At 42.6% G+C, this 17585-nt stretch overlaps 1 protein-coding gene across 7 annotated transcripts in view; it reads left to right on the top strand.

Annotated features, from left to right (window-relative positions):
• LOC308412381 (disco-interacting protein 2 homolog C) overlaps positions 1-17585 on the top strand; it is a gene marked incomplete at its 5' end in the record, with an annotated part of 197890 nt that overhangs the window by 63586 nt on the left and 116719 nt on the right. For 2 of the 7 annotated variants that reach the window (XM_080906691.1, XM_080906688.1), the window contains one exon: positions 2903-3035. The exons of the other annotated variants lie outside the window; for them this stretch is intronic. In XM_080906691.1, coding sequence (XP_080762817.1) covers positions 2903-3035 — 133 coding nt within the window. Of the gene's footprint in view, positions 1-2902; positions 3036-17585 lie in introns of those variants that run through there. 7 annotated transcript variants of the gene reach the window in all.

Below are 17585 nucleotides of genomic sequence, written 5' to 3'. Positions count from 1 at the left end.
CCAGCTGCCTCTTATCTCACTTTTTGTTTTTCATTGTGTTAATGAAGATTAAAGTCCGCCACCAACACAAAGGCTGTTTGCAGTGCTTATGATGCAGTTTTAAGGACTTCAGGTTTATCTTGCTTTAGCCTTTTATTTTGAAAAATCATCAGAATTCATAGTCAAACTGTAAACAGTTACTCTTGCAGAGAACAGGAAGTGTTGGCCTTGATTTCAGTGGTCTGCTGGCTGTTATGCTTTCAGCTCATAGGAGTTTTATTAGTTATTCTCTATGTAGAGATAATAAGGTGTACATTCAATTTATGCTGTAAGTCTGCTGTTAATTTTGCTATTTTGTAATTTCCTTAATAAATAAGAAAATAAATAAGTGAAAAATAACAAATGTTAAAGGAGAAACAGTGAGCTCAGGTCAGATAAAGTGGTAATGGATCTTTAACAAATGGTGTCCTAGAAAGCACAGAGACTGTACATGTCTCTCTGCATGCATAATATATGGGCATTTTACAGTACTGTATACAGTAGAGTGAGTGTGTGTGTGTGTGTGCCAATAAAGATTGCATAGACTGCATTTTTGTGTATTTTTGTGCAGCGAGATGCACATTTCTGCTTGGAGACATTACTTGCACCAAGTGTATGTTTGCACATGCCAACCTGGGTGTGTGTTTGTGTGTTTGCATGTGTGTGTGTCTGGCCAGAAGGGCCCTGTCACCCTGAGCGGCGTGTGAGGTGAAGTGACAGATTTGGATCAGCAGGGAGACCGGCCGTTCAACTGTGCCACGGTTAAATAATACAGCAGCTCTAATTTATTCACCTGACTTATGGAGACAGCGAGCGTGTTTCCAGGGAGCGTTTTTCGTGTGACACAGTCTGTGTCTGAGGACTTCAAGTCAGACACCCAGCAGAGACGGCAGCCCTTCAGACAGTCTGGAGGTCAGTCAGAGAGACGACGCGCTGACTGGAACACCTTTAGCAGCACGCTGGATCCTGCCTTACTCCGAAGGTAAATCCAATAAATCATAACATTAATATCGTAACATATATCATTTTAAGGATCAGAAGGAGTTAAAAGTTGCTTCTTTGTGCTAACTATGGCTTTTATAAGCTATATCAGTGTTTGATAGAGAGAACATTAACTTGAAAGTAAAATAAGAAATTTGAAGATCCGAAATTTGAAGATTAGATTGAGAGAAATTACAGCAAACATGGATTATTTTCTAGGGCTGGAGTCGTGCAGTTGACACGGTTGATTGTTTGTATTCAGTATTAATAAGGATGAAAGCTTCATCAGTAGCCTTCTGGGATTGATTCATTACTTTTGCCCCCCCCCCCCCCCCCAAAAAAAAAAATTGCAACTGTGGACCTTTCCAAATCTAATGGTGACCGATTCCTTAATTAATGTTTACATTTACTGAATGTAAACCTCGAGTTCCAAAGTTATTGACAACATGTGAAAGAAAGCACCAGTGGAGATGGATCTAGTAAGAAAACATGGCCAAAAAGCCGAGTTTTATTGTGTCTTAACCATCAGTAACGCGTACGAGTGTAATAGAATAATCGGACTTGTTTGTGTTTGCGTGTTCAGCCAGTTTTTTCATGTTTACAGTTTAGTGCTTTGAGTGCGAACGTGTCAGGAGTGGCCATAATCTCACCAGCTGCAGCGTTTCAGTAGTAGCAGCAGCTCCACCTAGACCAAACTAGTTGTAACGCCCCCAACCTCAGAACCACCTTATTACATCCAGGTTACAATTTAATGAGGCAGAACATCCGTGGGTGGGGATTTTGTGCTCACAGCTTGAGCTGTGTTACTTAGATCACCTTGTTGTGGATTTCCCCTCTTGTTGACGTCATACAGAGCGAGAGCAGAAAAACGTATCTGAAACTGAGCTTTTGCCTCACGGGGATCACTTCTACACACACTGACGTATGTGAAATTGTATTTTATGTGAGAGAAAAGAGGAAATGTGGAGGAAATCCCCTTGCATGTGAAGCATGTGAAGATAAAAGTAAAATTTGGGATTAAAGAAGCAACATGTGACTTCATCTGTATGTGTTACAGTTCAACATGCAAGTGGAGGATCTGGTTACAGTTACGATGCCTGTTATTTAAACCATTAGAGGCCAGAGAGGAGAAAAAAACAACTTCCAGACTCACTCACACTTGGTCCTTTCATGACACATTCAGGAACTGACAGCCACTGATAAGAGCACTTAAAGGTCGTGTGGGTGTGGGTGTGGGTGTGAGTGTGTGGTCCAGGCTGACTTATTTCAGCTGACACCTGATTTCACAAGTGTCAACTTCCTCAGTTGCAGTCCAGGCTTTTGAGGTCATGTTTGGTGTCACATTGGTTTACATGCACAAATAAGGTGACGTAACACCTGCTCATCCACTTCCTTAATAACCAACTACAAAACATTTAGTTGATATGATACAACAGCATGCTTAATTACATATAAGCCATCTGACAAGCTGAACGTTGTCTCAGTGATTTAAAACGGGGTGTTTTGATTGGTTTTTATTCTGGTTTGTGTTAAAGAGAAAAACAAGAGTATGTGCATCCCAGCGTTTGGTCCATTGTGTGTGGTGTGGATGGGCGTGGAGACTATCTGGCTCATATTGAGGTCAGATGGAGAAGTAGAAAAAAGGGAATAATACTCTGGAGATCAAATAAAGGATGAAAGAGACGGCAGCAGCGAGGTAGAGACAGAAGACAGAGGAGGAAGCACACAGTAGGTCAGGCTGTCAGGGAGAGGGAGAGGGAGGGAGCGAGGTAGACGGAGAAAGTGGTGAGAGGTCCCCGATGAGGAGATGAACCTGTTTCCCCAGCAGGAGGAGGGGAAGGAGTCTGTCGACGGGATTTGTTCCAGCGAGTGTTAGTGGTGTTTTAGGCAGCATGAAAGATTCATGGAGATGAAAAGGCTCGCCGGTCGTCTGGTTGGACAGTCTGATGGGGACGTTGGTGGGGGAGGAAAAGACTGGGAGGAGCTGGACTGGTGCACATCCTGCAGACTGACAGATATACAGCACGCTCAGAAAGGTACGAGTTTTAAAAGAGGCCAGAAAAAAACTTGTTACAAGTTGGTCTTTGGTGTATGCTGCAGCATCGTGATGCTTCAGTGATTTAGTTTTCCCGTGAAGGATGTTTAACCTTAAAGTAACCTGCTGATGTCTAGCGATTGCAGTGCACAGTTGTTTTGAATGTAGCCTGGTGTGTGTTTTATCACTAGTGGCACCGAAGAGCTGTGGTTTTTCTTTGGTAGTGCTCGGCTAGCGTGCACACGGACTCCCGCTGCACACAGAAGCAACTGGTTGAGGCAGTCTGTGGTCCCGTTCGCACATTTAAGCCATGATGTGACTCTCATGAAACTTTGCAAATAAACCTTTTTCTGTCCACTTCTCTTATGTGTAATTACAACTGGGTGCAAAGGGAAACAGGATGTAGAAGAGATGATGAAGTATGATGTCTCTGCTTGTTTCCTGAAGATTCTAGTTGACCTATTGGCTCTGACTAATCTGACATTTCTGTCTGTTTCGTTAAGATTTTGTTTTCTTTGACTAGTTGAGCAGACAGTTTCTCGGTTTCTTCAAAGCTTATTGAATATGGTGCAATACAGTAATATTTCCAAAAACTAGAAGGCCATTTTAATCGAGCACTGCAAAAGATTCCTGTTCTGAATTAGAACTGCTTTAGGGTTTGGGGTCCTTTCCCCAGGAATCAAAAGCACTGTACCATCTGAAGCCTGCTGGCCACCTCTGGTTGCTAGGGAAAAATATGTACTGTATTCCCCGATTGGCTGACAAAGTCTTGCTGGAGGTTGCTGGAGTGTGTCTGGGTGAAACTGGTTGCAGAGGGGGTGGTGCACCAGAAACCTGCTTGTGATTGCTGGTTGGTTGCATTGAGGATGGTGACAAGTCTGTAAACACTCACTAACTAATCATCAAAATTCAACACGTTTCTTTAGGCAGAACTTTCCCTTTGAAGGTTTGTGTCACCTTTTTTATGAATTTCATTACTGCTGACAAGTGCAAATTATGGGCAACTACAGCAATCTGCTGGTGATCACATCAAGGTTGTCATTGAGACACCATATAGCTCGTTGCAACCATTTTCCTCTAGAGACTGCCAGCATCCTCCATCAACCAGTTGCCAGCTGATTAGGGAATGTTTATTTTTCCCGGGGGTTGACACGGGGTTGCTGACCAGCCTCTGGGCTCATGTTTCCAGGTACTCTGGCTTCCTCCCACGGTCCGAACACCGGGGTTAGGCTAACTGGTCATTCTAAATTAGGTGTGAGTGTGAATGGCTGTCTTTCTCTGTGTTAGCCCTGTGACAGATTGGCAGCCTGTCCAGAGTGTACCTCACCTCTTCTGTAGTGTAAAATCAAGTTTACATGCTTGATCTCTTTCCTCTGTCAGGGTGGGTTTTACTCCTTTTGGATTTGGTTGATACGCCTTATCCTTGCATCAACACTGAAACAATCACAGGAAAGGTTTTTGACTGAGAGTCCGTTTTCTCATTCCTAAAATAAGGAAAACAGGCACAGCTGTTCCTGGAAGTGGACGACAGAAGACTGTTTCTGCCCGTGTTTTTCAGCAGCAGCCATTAGCAGCATAGCAGAAGTTCCTCCGTCAGTCTGTCATCAGGTTCCTTTCAAAGGACCACCTGCCGAGGGAAACCACGCTGAGGGACTGCAGCCAGCTCCCATATCTGTGGGTTTACCCATCAATCTTTCAGTGAAACAGTCCATGTTGTTGTTTGTTATGACGAGCACATGACGACGAATGCAGGGAGACCCGATAGTTACTGACAGGGTCTAAAAACTCCAGGTTATTGGGGCCTGTTCTAGCAGCACTGTTAACACCTCTGGTTTTGTGTATATATAGCGCTGAAACGTCACCAATGTTTGGCTATAGCTTCAACCACTCTGCGTTATCTCTGTTGGCTTCTGTGCTGCAATGCTAATCTTGTCTGGTGTGACGGAGTGCCAGCAGCTTTAAGAGGAGGTGCAGCTCCCTGTTGAAGGAGGCATCTTCCTCTCGCAATAGCACCTTCACCTCTGGCCATCTCCTCCTCCTCCCACACAGCCTGCTGGGTGTCTTATCTGGCCCAGAATAAGCAGCTGTTGCCCTTTAGCTTTAAAACAGATAAGCTAGGCTAACAGTTTGATTTGAAGCATCAGCATCACAGTAAGGTCACGAGACATTCCTGGGCTCTAGATAAGCCTCTGGCCAGATTTAAGATCAAAACTTAATTAAAGATTATTTTAAAAAGCCCTTTTTTATATAGTCTTTTACAAGGAAAGAAAGAAAGGGCATGCTAGGCTACATGCTAACATGCAGTTATACTGTGTCATACATGCTAGCTCTGAATATCTGTTCTTGCCTTGAAGATTAATTGAATTTTTTTTTGTTCCATGTGTAATTTGATTAATTGTTAGTTTATTCCATTATATTTACATGTTAAAACTTTGTGTAATAACTTAAATTATTCCACTAGAATCTCTGTTTTACTCCACATTCATGATCTTATCAGCAAATTCAATTATTTTTATATAAAAAAACCTTCTTTGTCTTCCCATCAGTTTAAATGGACAAAGCTGTGAATAATAGTTATCCAAACCAAAATCTGGCGAAGGTCAAAACTATAAATTTTTTAACTTTATTTTTCCTAAAATTTCCAAACATCTGGATTAATATTCAAAAACAAACAGATTTATCTGTCTTGTTTATTTTCTATGTTTTTAACTTCAAGTCAAGCTGTGTCCATTCTTTGAATTATTGTGGTTTACTAATGATGCAGATAGATAAATAGCAGCTTCTTCATAAAGGCCCGGCCTAGTTGCACTCCTAGGCTTGCGTGGCTGTGCTGAATGGGAGTCTTTCCCTCAGCCTAAGAAGGTTTATGGATGATGATTTTGGACAAAATAGTGCAAAAATGTTTATTTTCAGGTTTAATGTCAGAAACTATTCACTGTTTCATGGCCATAGTTTTGTGAGATTTTGCAGACAGTGAAGTTAAAGTAAGATTATAAATATCGGAAAGTTGAAGGAAGCAGCTGGCTGCCACGTTCTGAGCCTGGTTCTTGCAGAGGTTGATGGTTCTCTCTCTGATGATTTTAAGGTCTTTGGCTTACAATATAAAGCACCCTGAGGCAACTCTTGCTGTGAACTGGGGCTGCATAAACTAAATTGAATCAAATCGAACATGGTTAAGGCCGAAACTGAAGCATATCAGATACCAAACTGGCATGCTAACAAAGCTATCATTCCTGCGGTGGGGTTCAACCTTCAGGTGGTTTTCTCAGCGCGGCTGCCAGCAGCTGACCTTCTTCCGTAAATTGATTTTCTGTTCCACTTCATTCCTTTGCGAAGGCGAATGGCTTCGGATAGACAGATTCGGCCAATCCTGCGTCCCTGACCCGCCTGCCGTCACAGTCATCATAATGCATCAGGTCTGTCTTTTGCTTTTGCTGCGTCATGCTGCTGCAGCTGAAGGAGGGAAAAGGTCAAGGATGCAATTTTACAGTTAATCAACTTCAGTTCGCAGCACTGACGTTTACACTAGCAGGAAAGTTGAGCCACCAGTTCTGGGTGAAAAAACACTGAAGCAGTGGAGTTTGATGTTTATGTGTTATTCAAGCCAGTATTGTAAAATGAGTGATGATTGGCATTTTAAAGCAGAAATACTTCAATATTTTCTGATGGTTATTCGACTATTCTGCGTTCTGTCAGCCTGGACTCTGCTAGTTAGCAGCATGATCTCCTTCAGCCACTGTCTGGGATAAAGGCCTGCATGTTACCAGACAGGGCTGCTGTGATTTAACATTCATGCAAGGTCCAGGTTTTTGCTCTTTTTACTGACGAGACTTAATTTCCTTTGTTGTTTATCCAGACAATCATAACAGGAAAAACTGGAAAACATCCATAAATGTTCTCAGAATTTTGACATGACACTTAGTGACTCACTGGAGTTCATTTCATTTGTCTAACGGGTTTTCTTCAAGTATATTTCATGTGCTTCACAGTGTTCGAGTTGTTCCTCTAACTTTGCACTCAGAGCTTCTTCCTATTACAGAATTATGAGACATTTTACAAGACTCGTCCTGACTTTTGATAGAGCGGCGCTGCCAAGGTGGCGTCCTCAACGAACGAGCTCCTAATCGTGTAACGTTTAAACCAGAGAGTGTAATTAGAGATGATGAGGACGAGCGAAAGGTAGCTCGGTTGTTAAGCTGGAAGGGCAGATGAGGACTCTGGATGGAGCCTGAGAGCGCGTGTTCTTTTTATTCCTGCAGAGTTTTCAATCACTGGAGAATCTCAGTCCGACTTCTCATTAAATCCTTTCGAAAAAGTTTAGTTTTCAGTGTTTCTGAATCAAAGGGACCCACTGGTCAGTGGGTCCCTTTGATTCAGAAACACTGAAAACTAAACTTATATAAAAATATATAAGTAAATAGATAAATGTATGTGCTATAGATGAGGTTCACTGAAAAAGTAAAAAATGTAGTTCAATTCCAGATGTTTGTTATACTCACCATTTTTTTTATCTTCTATTAAATTTACTTGTGCATTCAGGCTACAGGCATAATTTTGGATTGCACATGTAGAGCAGCAGCATTAAAGCGAGTAAACCTGCTTCTTCTTCCTCTTTTATGCTCATAACTCTTAAACTCTGAGGTATCATCTTCGAACAGCCACATCTGTTCCCGTGTTTTAGGGCCAAAGGGATTTGTTGGAGTGTAATGGATAGATGTAACACAATACAGGGATTATAGTGGCACAGTGTTTTCTTTACCTTAGATTGCTTCTCTCCCTTTGAGCCCTGAAACAAACACCAGCTGGAGCTGGTGATGGAGCTGAACACTGATTCACCTTTGCCGGGTCCCTTTAGGACCTCTCGATTTCTGGCTTTGCGAGGCAGAGGCTGCTACCGCCTTTATTATGAACCCAAACTGTTTTTTTATGATGCATAATACTCATTGCTGCACAATAAATGGTTAATATATCTTGGGGGGGAAAAGTGCATACCAGATTGATATCAAATCTGGTCTGATTTAATCCAAGATATTATTTCCTTGTTGTGACATTTCCCTCACGTAGAAGCTTGGAAATCACTCTATAAATCAGTATAACAGGAAACTTCCTGTGCAGAGTTATTTCTTCAATAAAACCCAAACAAATTTCTTAATAAAACTCATGCAGTGCTGCAAAATACAATTTTCACCTGAGGGAGCGTGCACACTTTAATATCTTTTCTAGTAAATGTGAAATTTTCAATGAGGCTGGGTCACGGGCGGTCACCCGAGGTATTTACTAACTTATCTGCTCTGTGGTAGCATGTGTACCACGATGAGTTGCCTGGTAATATGTCTTATTTAAATCAAGTAGAAGAGAAGCACAATAGACAATATTAAGAGTGCAGTCTGTGGTAAAACGTGTGCACATGTAGTGCAAGTGTGTACGGTGTCTTGCTAAAGGCATGCAAACGCTCAAATGATGCAAGTTTTCCCATGCCTTCCATTTTCTGCACCAGCTCACACACGTTCTTCCTCGTAATACATATCCCAGTGCACGGTTTTACTGCTCGCTGTGAGGCTGCGGATCAGTTATGCTGCTGATGAAGTGGTGAGATAGCGAGGGGAAGTTGTTTTTTTCTTCCTTTCTTTTTTTATTTGCACAGTGATGGACTGTTTCTCAGGATGAGCTTGACTGGGATCCCCCTGTCTCAGCTGGGCTAGCCTGCTAAATGGAGTGTGTGTGTGTGCTGGGGTAGCATGCATGACCCGTTTACATGTTCAGGTGCTCTACCCAGTGTCTTTGTGCATCTGCATCATTAGTACGTCTTAAATTGGTCATTTAAGCAGACGTTGTAGTTCCGTTTCCTAAAACTTAAGCCTTTATTAAATGATTGGAATCATCAACCCATCGCAGCTTTTGATGGGTTCACACAAAAAACTGTACACAGGCTTCAACGTTGCGACGCTCCACAGGAGGCAAAAGCGAAACAAACTGGAGGATCTCAAAGTGCACGTGAGCTGCGGTGTCTTGGTTGTAAATCTTTATGCCCCCGTCACCTTTCCTGCCTTCCAGTGTGGACTTTTCCCTACGGGATCGTTATCTGTCTGAATCAATTGTTACAGCAGTTGGTGCGCTCAGACACACGTGTGACAATAAGGCTTCTGAGAAAATGTGACACTCTTGACTTTATAACAATTGTCAATTTTTATATATATAAATTTTTTTGTTTTAATATATATAATATACATTCTCCCCCCCCCCCCCCCCCATGTTGTATCAAAACCTTAATCACATATTTATCATTTCTAACCACATCATTTTGCACCATGAAGCAGGGATTTGAATATAAAGGCTTCTGTCAGTTACATTTCATTTTGTTGTTGAATCCAGATGACCCGTTGGTGAGGAGTGCAGACATCGTGTTGGCTCACAGGAGATATTCTTTGCAAACAGGCTGCTGATGCTCACGAGCTACAGCAGATTATCCACTTACTAGACTGGTGCATTTTCAAAGTGCCCTTGAATATGGTACAGAAAGCCAAATTGCCACCAATGCATCCATCGCTGGAGTATTTGTGCGTGATAGACGAGGCTCTTAAAAGCGCATGAAATCAAGTGATGCAGGAATGTTTCTCATACTGTCAGTACTAGTACTAGGAAAGCACTACTTTATCATTTATGCACATAGTGAAATCGCACACCTCAGCTCATGCAGCCAGTGCTTACCTGAGGTTTCACTGTAGGTGAAGTTTAAGCTGGAGCTGTGCACTCAGGTCGTCACAGGGTAAATAATTCATGCTGAAGCAAAAACGTTTCTTTTTTAATGACACTTTGTAATAAGCCGCTGTGTGTGTTTGCTTTTGTATCCAGCTGTAACACGCCTCTTTGACCGCACGCTGTTTTAATGGGGACTTTATGGACTCGCGGCTTCCTGTCAACTCTGTCGGAAAACTTTGCAGTTGCCTCAAACTTCTTTGAGCTGGCAGCGCCGCATAAAAGGCTCAACGACATCATTCAGTGTGAAGAACGATATGAGAAGCAGTGTTTGCTTTATTTTAAAATTTGTTTTGCTGCATTTTTTCACTCCAACAGTCGACCCACGTTTGTGCTCAGTAGCTTAATTGTCATTTAATGAAGTCGAGAATGAGTTGAGTCTGCAGCAGTTGAGTTGAGGTGAATAAATGAGCTTCCTGGAGGTTAATAAGCTGGGTTTTTCTTTAAGTTGGGCTATAGAGGTCTGCACACGTTACTGTTGTTATTGGTGCCCATTTATAAGGGATTATTGGAAGAGCAATGAGCAGCACACAGCATTCAACATTCAGCTTTTTTGTTTTTACCATTATAAGGAGGTTATCTATCATGAAGCACTGTGTGTAGGCTGGTCGTACTTGTCTTTTTGAACGCATTTGTTCACAAAATGTAAGTTTAAGTAGTTAAACACATGATTTTAGAGACAGAGAATATCAAGAGTGCAGTACTGGTGTATAAATGCGATGGGATGATAGAAAGGAGTAGATGAACGGTGCTGGGTGGGTCATTGCAGATTCCACAGCAGCCTAACTCAAGCTGTCCTTAGTTAGCAGCATAACAAAGAGACATCAAATTAATTGTAGTGGCTTTCTGATGATCCCAGGCTGGGAGCTGGTTCCACAGGAGGCCGATTTCTACTTTACAAACTCTGGGAAACACAAGCAAAGTCATACTGCAAGTATAAAATTACAAACCGCTAACAAAGCGATGTCTTAAGTTTTACTTGAAGGCCAGAGACATTCCTGAGTTAACAGAGGGGCAGAAATCTGATAAGGGAGAAAGAAAAGGGACCATTGTGATAAATCCACCCGTAATAACAACCTGCCAACTCACAAGCAGGTTCCATTTCTCTGAAAGTGTGTTTGAGAAAATGTTCAGGCCGTTCTAAAATAGCTGGTAGTTGATTTTAATTTGATGCTCAGAGGCCTGTTGTTACAGTCTGAACCGCAGGATGTTAAAATAAAGATTTTATGCTTCTGTGTAAAATGAGAGGCCGCTCTGTTGCTACAGTCTGTCTCCCTGTGGGATTATGGGAAGTGTAGGCCTATTGTTAAAGCTGTTCAACTAGTATTTATCTTGTGACAGCGAGGAGGACTGAGGTCAGTGTGTGTGTGTTTCTCAGTTTTCCTTCCTCCAGGCTCACGCTGTATGTGAGTGCCTCTTTCTTCATGTTAACATATCATCACTGTGTGTGTGTGTCAGTGGTTTCTGTCTCATCAGGATGTCTGTGTCCTGACTGGTTCGCCTTCTCAGTTCCCCTCTGCCTCTTTCCCCCCACATCCTGTTTTACACACATGGACACACAAACACACACCTGGCTCCTCGTTCATCTGAAGCTGAAAGCACCGACACTGCTGAGGCTTTTAAAAACATCACTCGCATACAGTAATCACTGATTACACCAGAATACAGCTTGTTGTTATTTTTAGTGATGACAGTTTGAGAATCCCTGACAGAAGGCTACAGCAGACTAAAGGAAGAGTGGAGTAACTGGAAAAAATGTACTCGCTGATATGATGAGCTGAAGAAACAAGAGAAACGAGGGGCTGCATAAAAAGGAGACAGACAAATGAAAGTTTTTAAGACAGAGATAAAAGGTCTTATAGACAGAACGAACTTTAACCCCGATCTTTATTGTACGCTGAGCTGTACCTGTGTGAAGGAGCATTTCCATCCTGAAACCTTTGTGCGCTTAAACTTAGTCAAAACTAAGTAAATGGGTATCTATGTATTTACTAAGATAATGAGTAGAGATATTGGACTGCCCTTAAATGGTTGAGACTTTTGTGCACCTCTGTTTTCCCGTTCCAGCTGTTTAGAGACAGCACAGCTACCATGTGTCTGGTTAAACACACAATTTCAATTCAATTTTATTTATATAGCACCAAATCACAACAACAGTCGCCTCAAGGCGCTTTATATTGTACAGTAGATCGTACAATAATACAGAGAAGAGCCCAACAACCCAGCCCAATTTTTACTCTTTGAGTGTGCGTGTGTGTGTGTGTGTGTGGGTGGGGTGGGGTGGGGTGGGGGGAGAGATATGTGTGTATTCACATCATTTATGTTAATGAGAGTGTGGGGAGTGAGTTGGAGGGTGGGGTGGGCTGCTTTTAACTATGTAAAGCACTTTGTGCTACATTTTTTGTATGAAAAGTGCTTTATAAATAAAGATTGATTGATTGATATGACTCCCTATGAGCAAGCACTTTGGCGACAGTGGGAAGGAAAAACTCCCTTTTAACAGGAAGAAACCTCTGGCAGAACCAGGCTCAGGAAGGGGCGGGGCCATCTGCTGCGACCGGTTGGGGAGAGAGAAGGAAAACGGGATAAAGACATGCTGTGGAAGAGAGACGGAGATTAATAACAGGTATGATTCAATGCAGAGAGGTCTATTAACACATAGTGAGTGAGAAAGGTGACTGGAAAGGAAAAACTCAATGCATCATGGGAATCCCCGGCAGCCTACGTCTATTGCAGCATAACTAAGGGAGGATTCAGGGTCACCTGATCCAGCCCTAACTATATGCTTTAGCAAAAAGGAAAGTTTGAAGCCTAATCTTGAAAGTAGAGATAGTGTCTGTCTCCTGAATCCAAACTGGAAGCTGGTTCCACAGAAGAGGGGCCTGAAAACTGAAGGCTCTGCCTCCCATTCTACTTTTAAATACTCTAGGAACAACAAGTAGGCCTGCAGAGCGAGAGCGAAGTGATCAAATGGGGTAATATGATAAAAAATATATGCAGATTGATGCTGTTGCTTTTCACTTTAGGTCTCAGTCACACAGGTCTAGAGTCGCGTCAGCAACCACTTGGCAAAATCCAGCAATCGCTCATCAACTGGTTGCTGAACGTTGGTTAGCTGTCACTGGTAGAAATCAGGTACAAACAGGGTGCTAACTGCTTGTGATTGCTTTTGTGTAGCAGATCGCTGCAGTTGCATGCAGTTTGCATGGAAGTTGCTGAAATGTCTGCAAACACACACCTCTAAGTGTTAGTGAAATATTGAGAAAGTCTGCCTTCAGAGTAAAAGCTACCACTGAGCAGGGAGCTGACGACTATTTGCAGACAAACTGATGACTGTAGCAGCGACATCTGTGGCGGCAAGGCGGGCGCTGACCGGTCTTTATGGCTGTGTGACTGAGGCTGATTACCAGGTCGCTAACCTGAGGAAGTGTTGGCTGTATTCCTCTGCTTTTTGTCTTAGGTCAGCTAAACTGTAAGAGCAAAGATCTAAGCACTGAAGGCTTTGTTTCCAGGGAGTAATGCAGAACTTCTCTCCTTTTACACATGAACAAATGCCAAGTGATTATCAGAACAGTTTCTCATTTTTATCTCAGCCATCTAATCAACCAGAATATTGTTTCAGGGTAATCACGGAGCTGCTGTACACAGACTGATGAGTTTAATAGTTTTATAGTATCCAATTATCAGTGTAGAAATGGATTTATCCATGTATAATATAGTTTGTATTTGTTCCACTTTTATAATAGTTTAAACCTGTCTGAGAGAAATGTAGCTCGCTGCTACGTGGTAAAGCTGACAGTGGTTTAAATATTTGTTAGTGGTTAAATTAATAATGTCAGCACAGTCGAGGTTGTTTGAGGAAAAAAAAACTATTCATTTCTAGGACTCAGTATTTGTGCTGCACAGTGTTACACAGGAGTAAAAGCTGAGCACACTGTGCTTCCTTCAGCTCTTCACCGAGCTGGAACAGCAGCATTCAGCCTGACATGTCAGTTGGTTTTCCAGGTAAATCTGGGCTCCAGGGGACGTGCCCCATCACAGCCGCACCAGCCCGCGTGCTAATAGGATAAACACCAGTGTCCTCTTGCAAAAGAGTCCCAGTGTTTACCCATCTCACCCAACCGTTTGGACGTTATTCAGGTAACAGTATTTGCCCAACATTCACAATCACAGAGATTGTCCTGAGGGTTTTGGATGAACAATCATCACCATTAAGACCCCAGATAATGAGCTTTTCTTATCCTTGGTCTGGCTTTGAACAGACTTTGATGAGGACAAACGGTGAAACAGCTGCACGGCCTTCGCTTTAGGTTTTCACTGAGGCAGTAAGAGGACAGGCTGAACACAACTCGTGCTGTCTCTTCATGCAAATACTTTTGGTTTGACGAGTCGAGTCCAACAACATCCGCCCAAAATTTAAAAACAATAATAATAATTATTATTGCAAAAGGTCCAAGGATCTGTTCCTGGACTTTTAAATTCATATTTGGACTAAATCCATACTCCTCAAGAACTCAGAACATAAAAAAATAATGCTTTATAATGGTGACATTATCTTCAGTTCGATCAGGTTTGGCATTTCCATACAGGGCTGTGGTTTTTCATCATATTTCCTGATAAATCAGGAGACTCCGTTTATCTTTAAAACATCCCTTTGCAATCAGTAAATCTCACTCTGTGTGTCAGGCTGTGTTTGTGGGGGTTTTAGGATGTAGTGGATGCAGTGGAGTGGATTTTCAAAAAGTTTCCAGAATAAAAAGAAGGAACTAAAAATGGTAAATTACTGTTAAATCTCAAATCCCATCCTGGCCTCTGCTGTCTGCTTTTAATGTTGGTCATTGAAAGTAATCCTTTTATGTTAGGGACGAATGAGAAATGTTTATGAAATTGGCATACAGTAATTTAAAAATACTGGTTTGTGGTGTTTAAACTGTCCCTTTCATGTTTTTTCTTATTTCCTGTCCAGTTATATGCTGCTACAGCAGCTCCTGGCTTGTCTTTTTTTAAACAATCATATGTTTTTGTACGATATCATAGCGATATCTCCAATACGGCCACACCAGGAACGCTGAGTGAGCACAGGAGGCGAAATGAGCTCGAGACAGAATGAAGTGAGGGGCTGTATAAGAAAAATAAAGAATGTTTTGCTTCATGCATCATCGGCACTCAATAAGATGTTAAATTTATCTTTTTGTGCCAAGACAAACTGTCGTGATTGAAGGTTTGCTCCCCCTTTTTTTAAAATCCTGCGATTTCCAAGACTTCCAGTGTCACAAAGTTGTGAGTCAGTCCGTCCTTCAGTGCAGGTGTGAACACCTCCTGATTAGCAAAAAGCAAGCACACTGCAGTGTAGCATCAGCGCTTGAGCAGGAAACTGTGTCAGTGCACACTCTCAGAGCCACAAACACCACCTGTTGATCTCGCTGTGACGATGGCGACGGCTGCCTCTTGTTGTGCAGCTGGGTGTATTTGCAGCAGAGCGCCCGCTCCTCTTAGATGCGGCTCATCAGTATGCGTCGGGGTTTGGTTGACGAGTCTGGAACATGTCGCTGCGGTGAACACGTCACAAATCATGACTGCGGCGCTGTCTTCTTCTCCTTCTCGCCTCAGCTCGATCGATCGGTCCGATTTTTGCCCGTGCATGAAACGGACCGGCTGCTGTGAGCCAGGTTGTGTTACGGTGTGCGTTTCCCTCTTCCTGTCTGTTTCGTTATCTTTAGCTGCATCATTCGCTCACCTCCCCTCAATTCAAGTGAATTCAATTCATTAGAATTCATTGCCATGAATGTTACATGACCTGAAAACAGGGCTGGGTATATATGACTGTAGATGTACGACACACATGTTGGAGAGCCTTTCTTCTTCTTCTTTTCTTTTTACTCCTTTTTGCGTCTCCTCGTCTCTCTGTGAAGCTGTGGCTCGTGGGAGCGGCCCCGAGCGACCCTGTGGGATAAATCCATTTTAGAAACCCGAAATCCTGACAGGTAGTTTTTTTTTTTCTGCATGAGAAAGTGAGAGAGAGGGTGAAAACGACGGAGGAGTGCGTGCATGTGCAAACACACATTCAGCAGGGAGCAGAGAGGGAAGCAGGCAGGAGCCTCCCAGGCATTTTACTCATGTAGAGAATGTAATGAAATCTGAGCCACTCTTCCTCCCCTCTCCTCCTCCTCCTCTTTTTCCTCACTCCCCTCATCCTCCTCCTGCTCTACAAATATGGCAGTGAGAGGACAGCAGAAAAAGGCACAAGCTTTGGTTGGTGAAGCTTGTGGTAATTGTTAACTCACTGGCTTATTGTGTCGTGTTCACAGGAGAGGCTTTATTGGTTTAGTGGGTGTGATTGATTATTCTGATTCGCTCAAAGGAAGACCTGATGATTGGTTACTGTCACATATAGTATGACATCATGTGGCAGCACATTCAACCGTGACAATATACTCGTATTGACTGTCAGTGGATCTCAGAGTGATGAGTAACATTTAGAGGCACTTTGCGTTGTTGTGATATTCAGACTTGAACTTTTTTCGGGAGCATGTGTTGCAAATTTTAGCAAATTAGGAAGCATAATTTTACTGTTCTCGTTACTCTTCAGCTTCATTCAGCAGCGATTTGTGACGCCTTAAAAGTTAGCATCCCGTCTGTGTTTTCAGAAGTTGCATTAAAGTTGTTTTCACTCTAAACGTCTTATAAATTGTTTAATTTGAGTGAGTATTACAGGCCCAAAGAGCATTGTTTGGTGGTTTAATAGAATTGTTTGCTTTTGGATGGACCCGACCCCTGTGGGAACTAATTACCCATAATAAACTATATTAAAAAAAGGAGTTTAAACCAGCTCTACCTCGACCTGCTACAGATGGGAAATGCCTGCATCTTGCTGCAGCAGCGTTAATGTGTCGTGGTTGGGGACAATTTTAGCAGGATTCTTTCTTTCACTTAAGCTTCTTCAGTTCTAAGAACAAGTGGTGGAGAGTCTCAGGTATTTAAACCTTAGTGGGAGTTTCCCCTCGAGAGGATTGTTGACCCGCTATTGATCATGTGCCTCATCACATGATCCAAGTGGTGAAACAGTGTGTGGGTCATTATCAGCAGAGGTTTCAGGTGAAACCAGACCTGCAGGATTAACGTGTTCTTTCATATTGTTTACACCAAATTCTGTGTCGTGGTCTTAGTCATGCTTTCTGTAACCCTTTTGGACCTTTCTCTGTAAACCAGGGGTCGGGAACTCCAGGCCTCGAGGACCGGTGTCCTGCAGGTTTTAGATGTGTCCTTGATCCAACACAGCTGATTTAAATGGCTAAATTACCTCCTCAACATGTCTTGAACTTCTCCAGAGGCCTGGTAATGAACTTATCCTTTGATTCAGGTGTGTTGACCCAGGGTGATATCTAAAACCTCCAGGACTCCGGCCCTCGAGGCCTGGAGTTCCCCCATCCCTGCTGTAAACCAGAGAGATGTTTGTGCGGTAGATCAGCAGTACTGCACAATCTCACACCAACAATAGGTTGTCTTGACCACGCCTCCATACCTAAATGCTTTAGGTTGCTACCATGTGATTGGCTAATTAGATATTTACGTTAACAAGTAGTGGAAGAAGTGTTACAATGTGTCAATGAGTGTAAAGATCAGATAAAAATAAGACCATAGCAGCATTTAAAAAGGGACCTGACCTTCAAAGGTCAGATTTAAGAAAAGGGGAACTACTTCCATCCTAATCAAACTGAAATGTCCCAGTGAAACCACACCAGTAACATTGTTGATCATCACTGCGTACGTGAGAACCAAACTGTGTGTAAATCCC

The sequence above is a fragment of the Rhamphochromis sp. 'chilingali' genome (genome assembly GCF_963969265.1).
Source record: "Rhamphochromis sp. 'chilingali' genome assembly, chromosome: 16".
Taxonomy (NCBI): domain Eukaryota; kingdom Metazoa; phylum Chordata; class Actinopteri; order Cichliformes; family Cichlidae; genus Rhamphochromis; species Rhamphochromis sp. 'chilingali'.
Note: the sequence above shows the minus strand (reverse complement) of the source record. Positions and strands in the feature narration are given on the sequence as shown.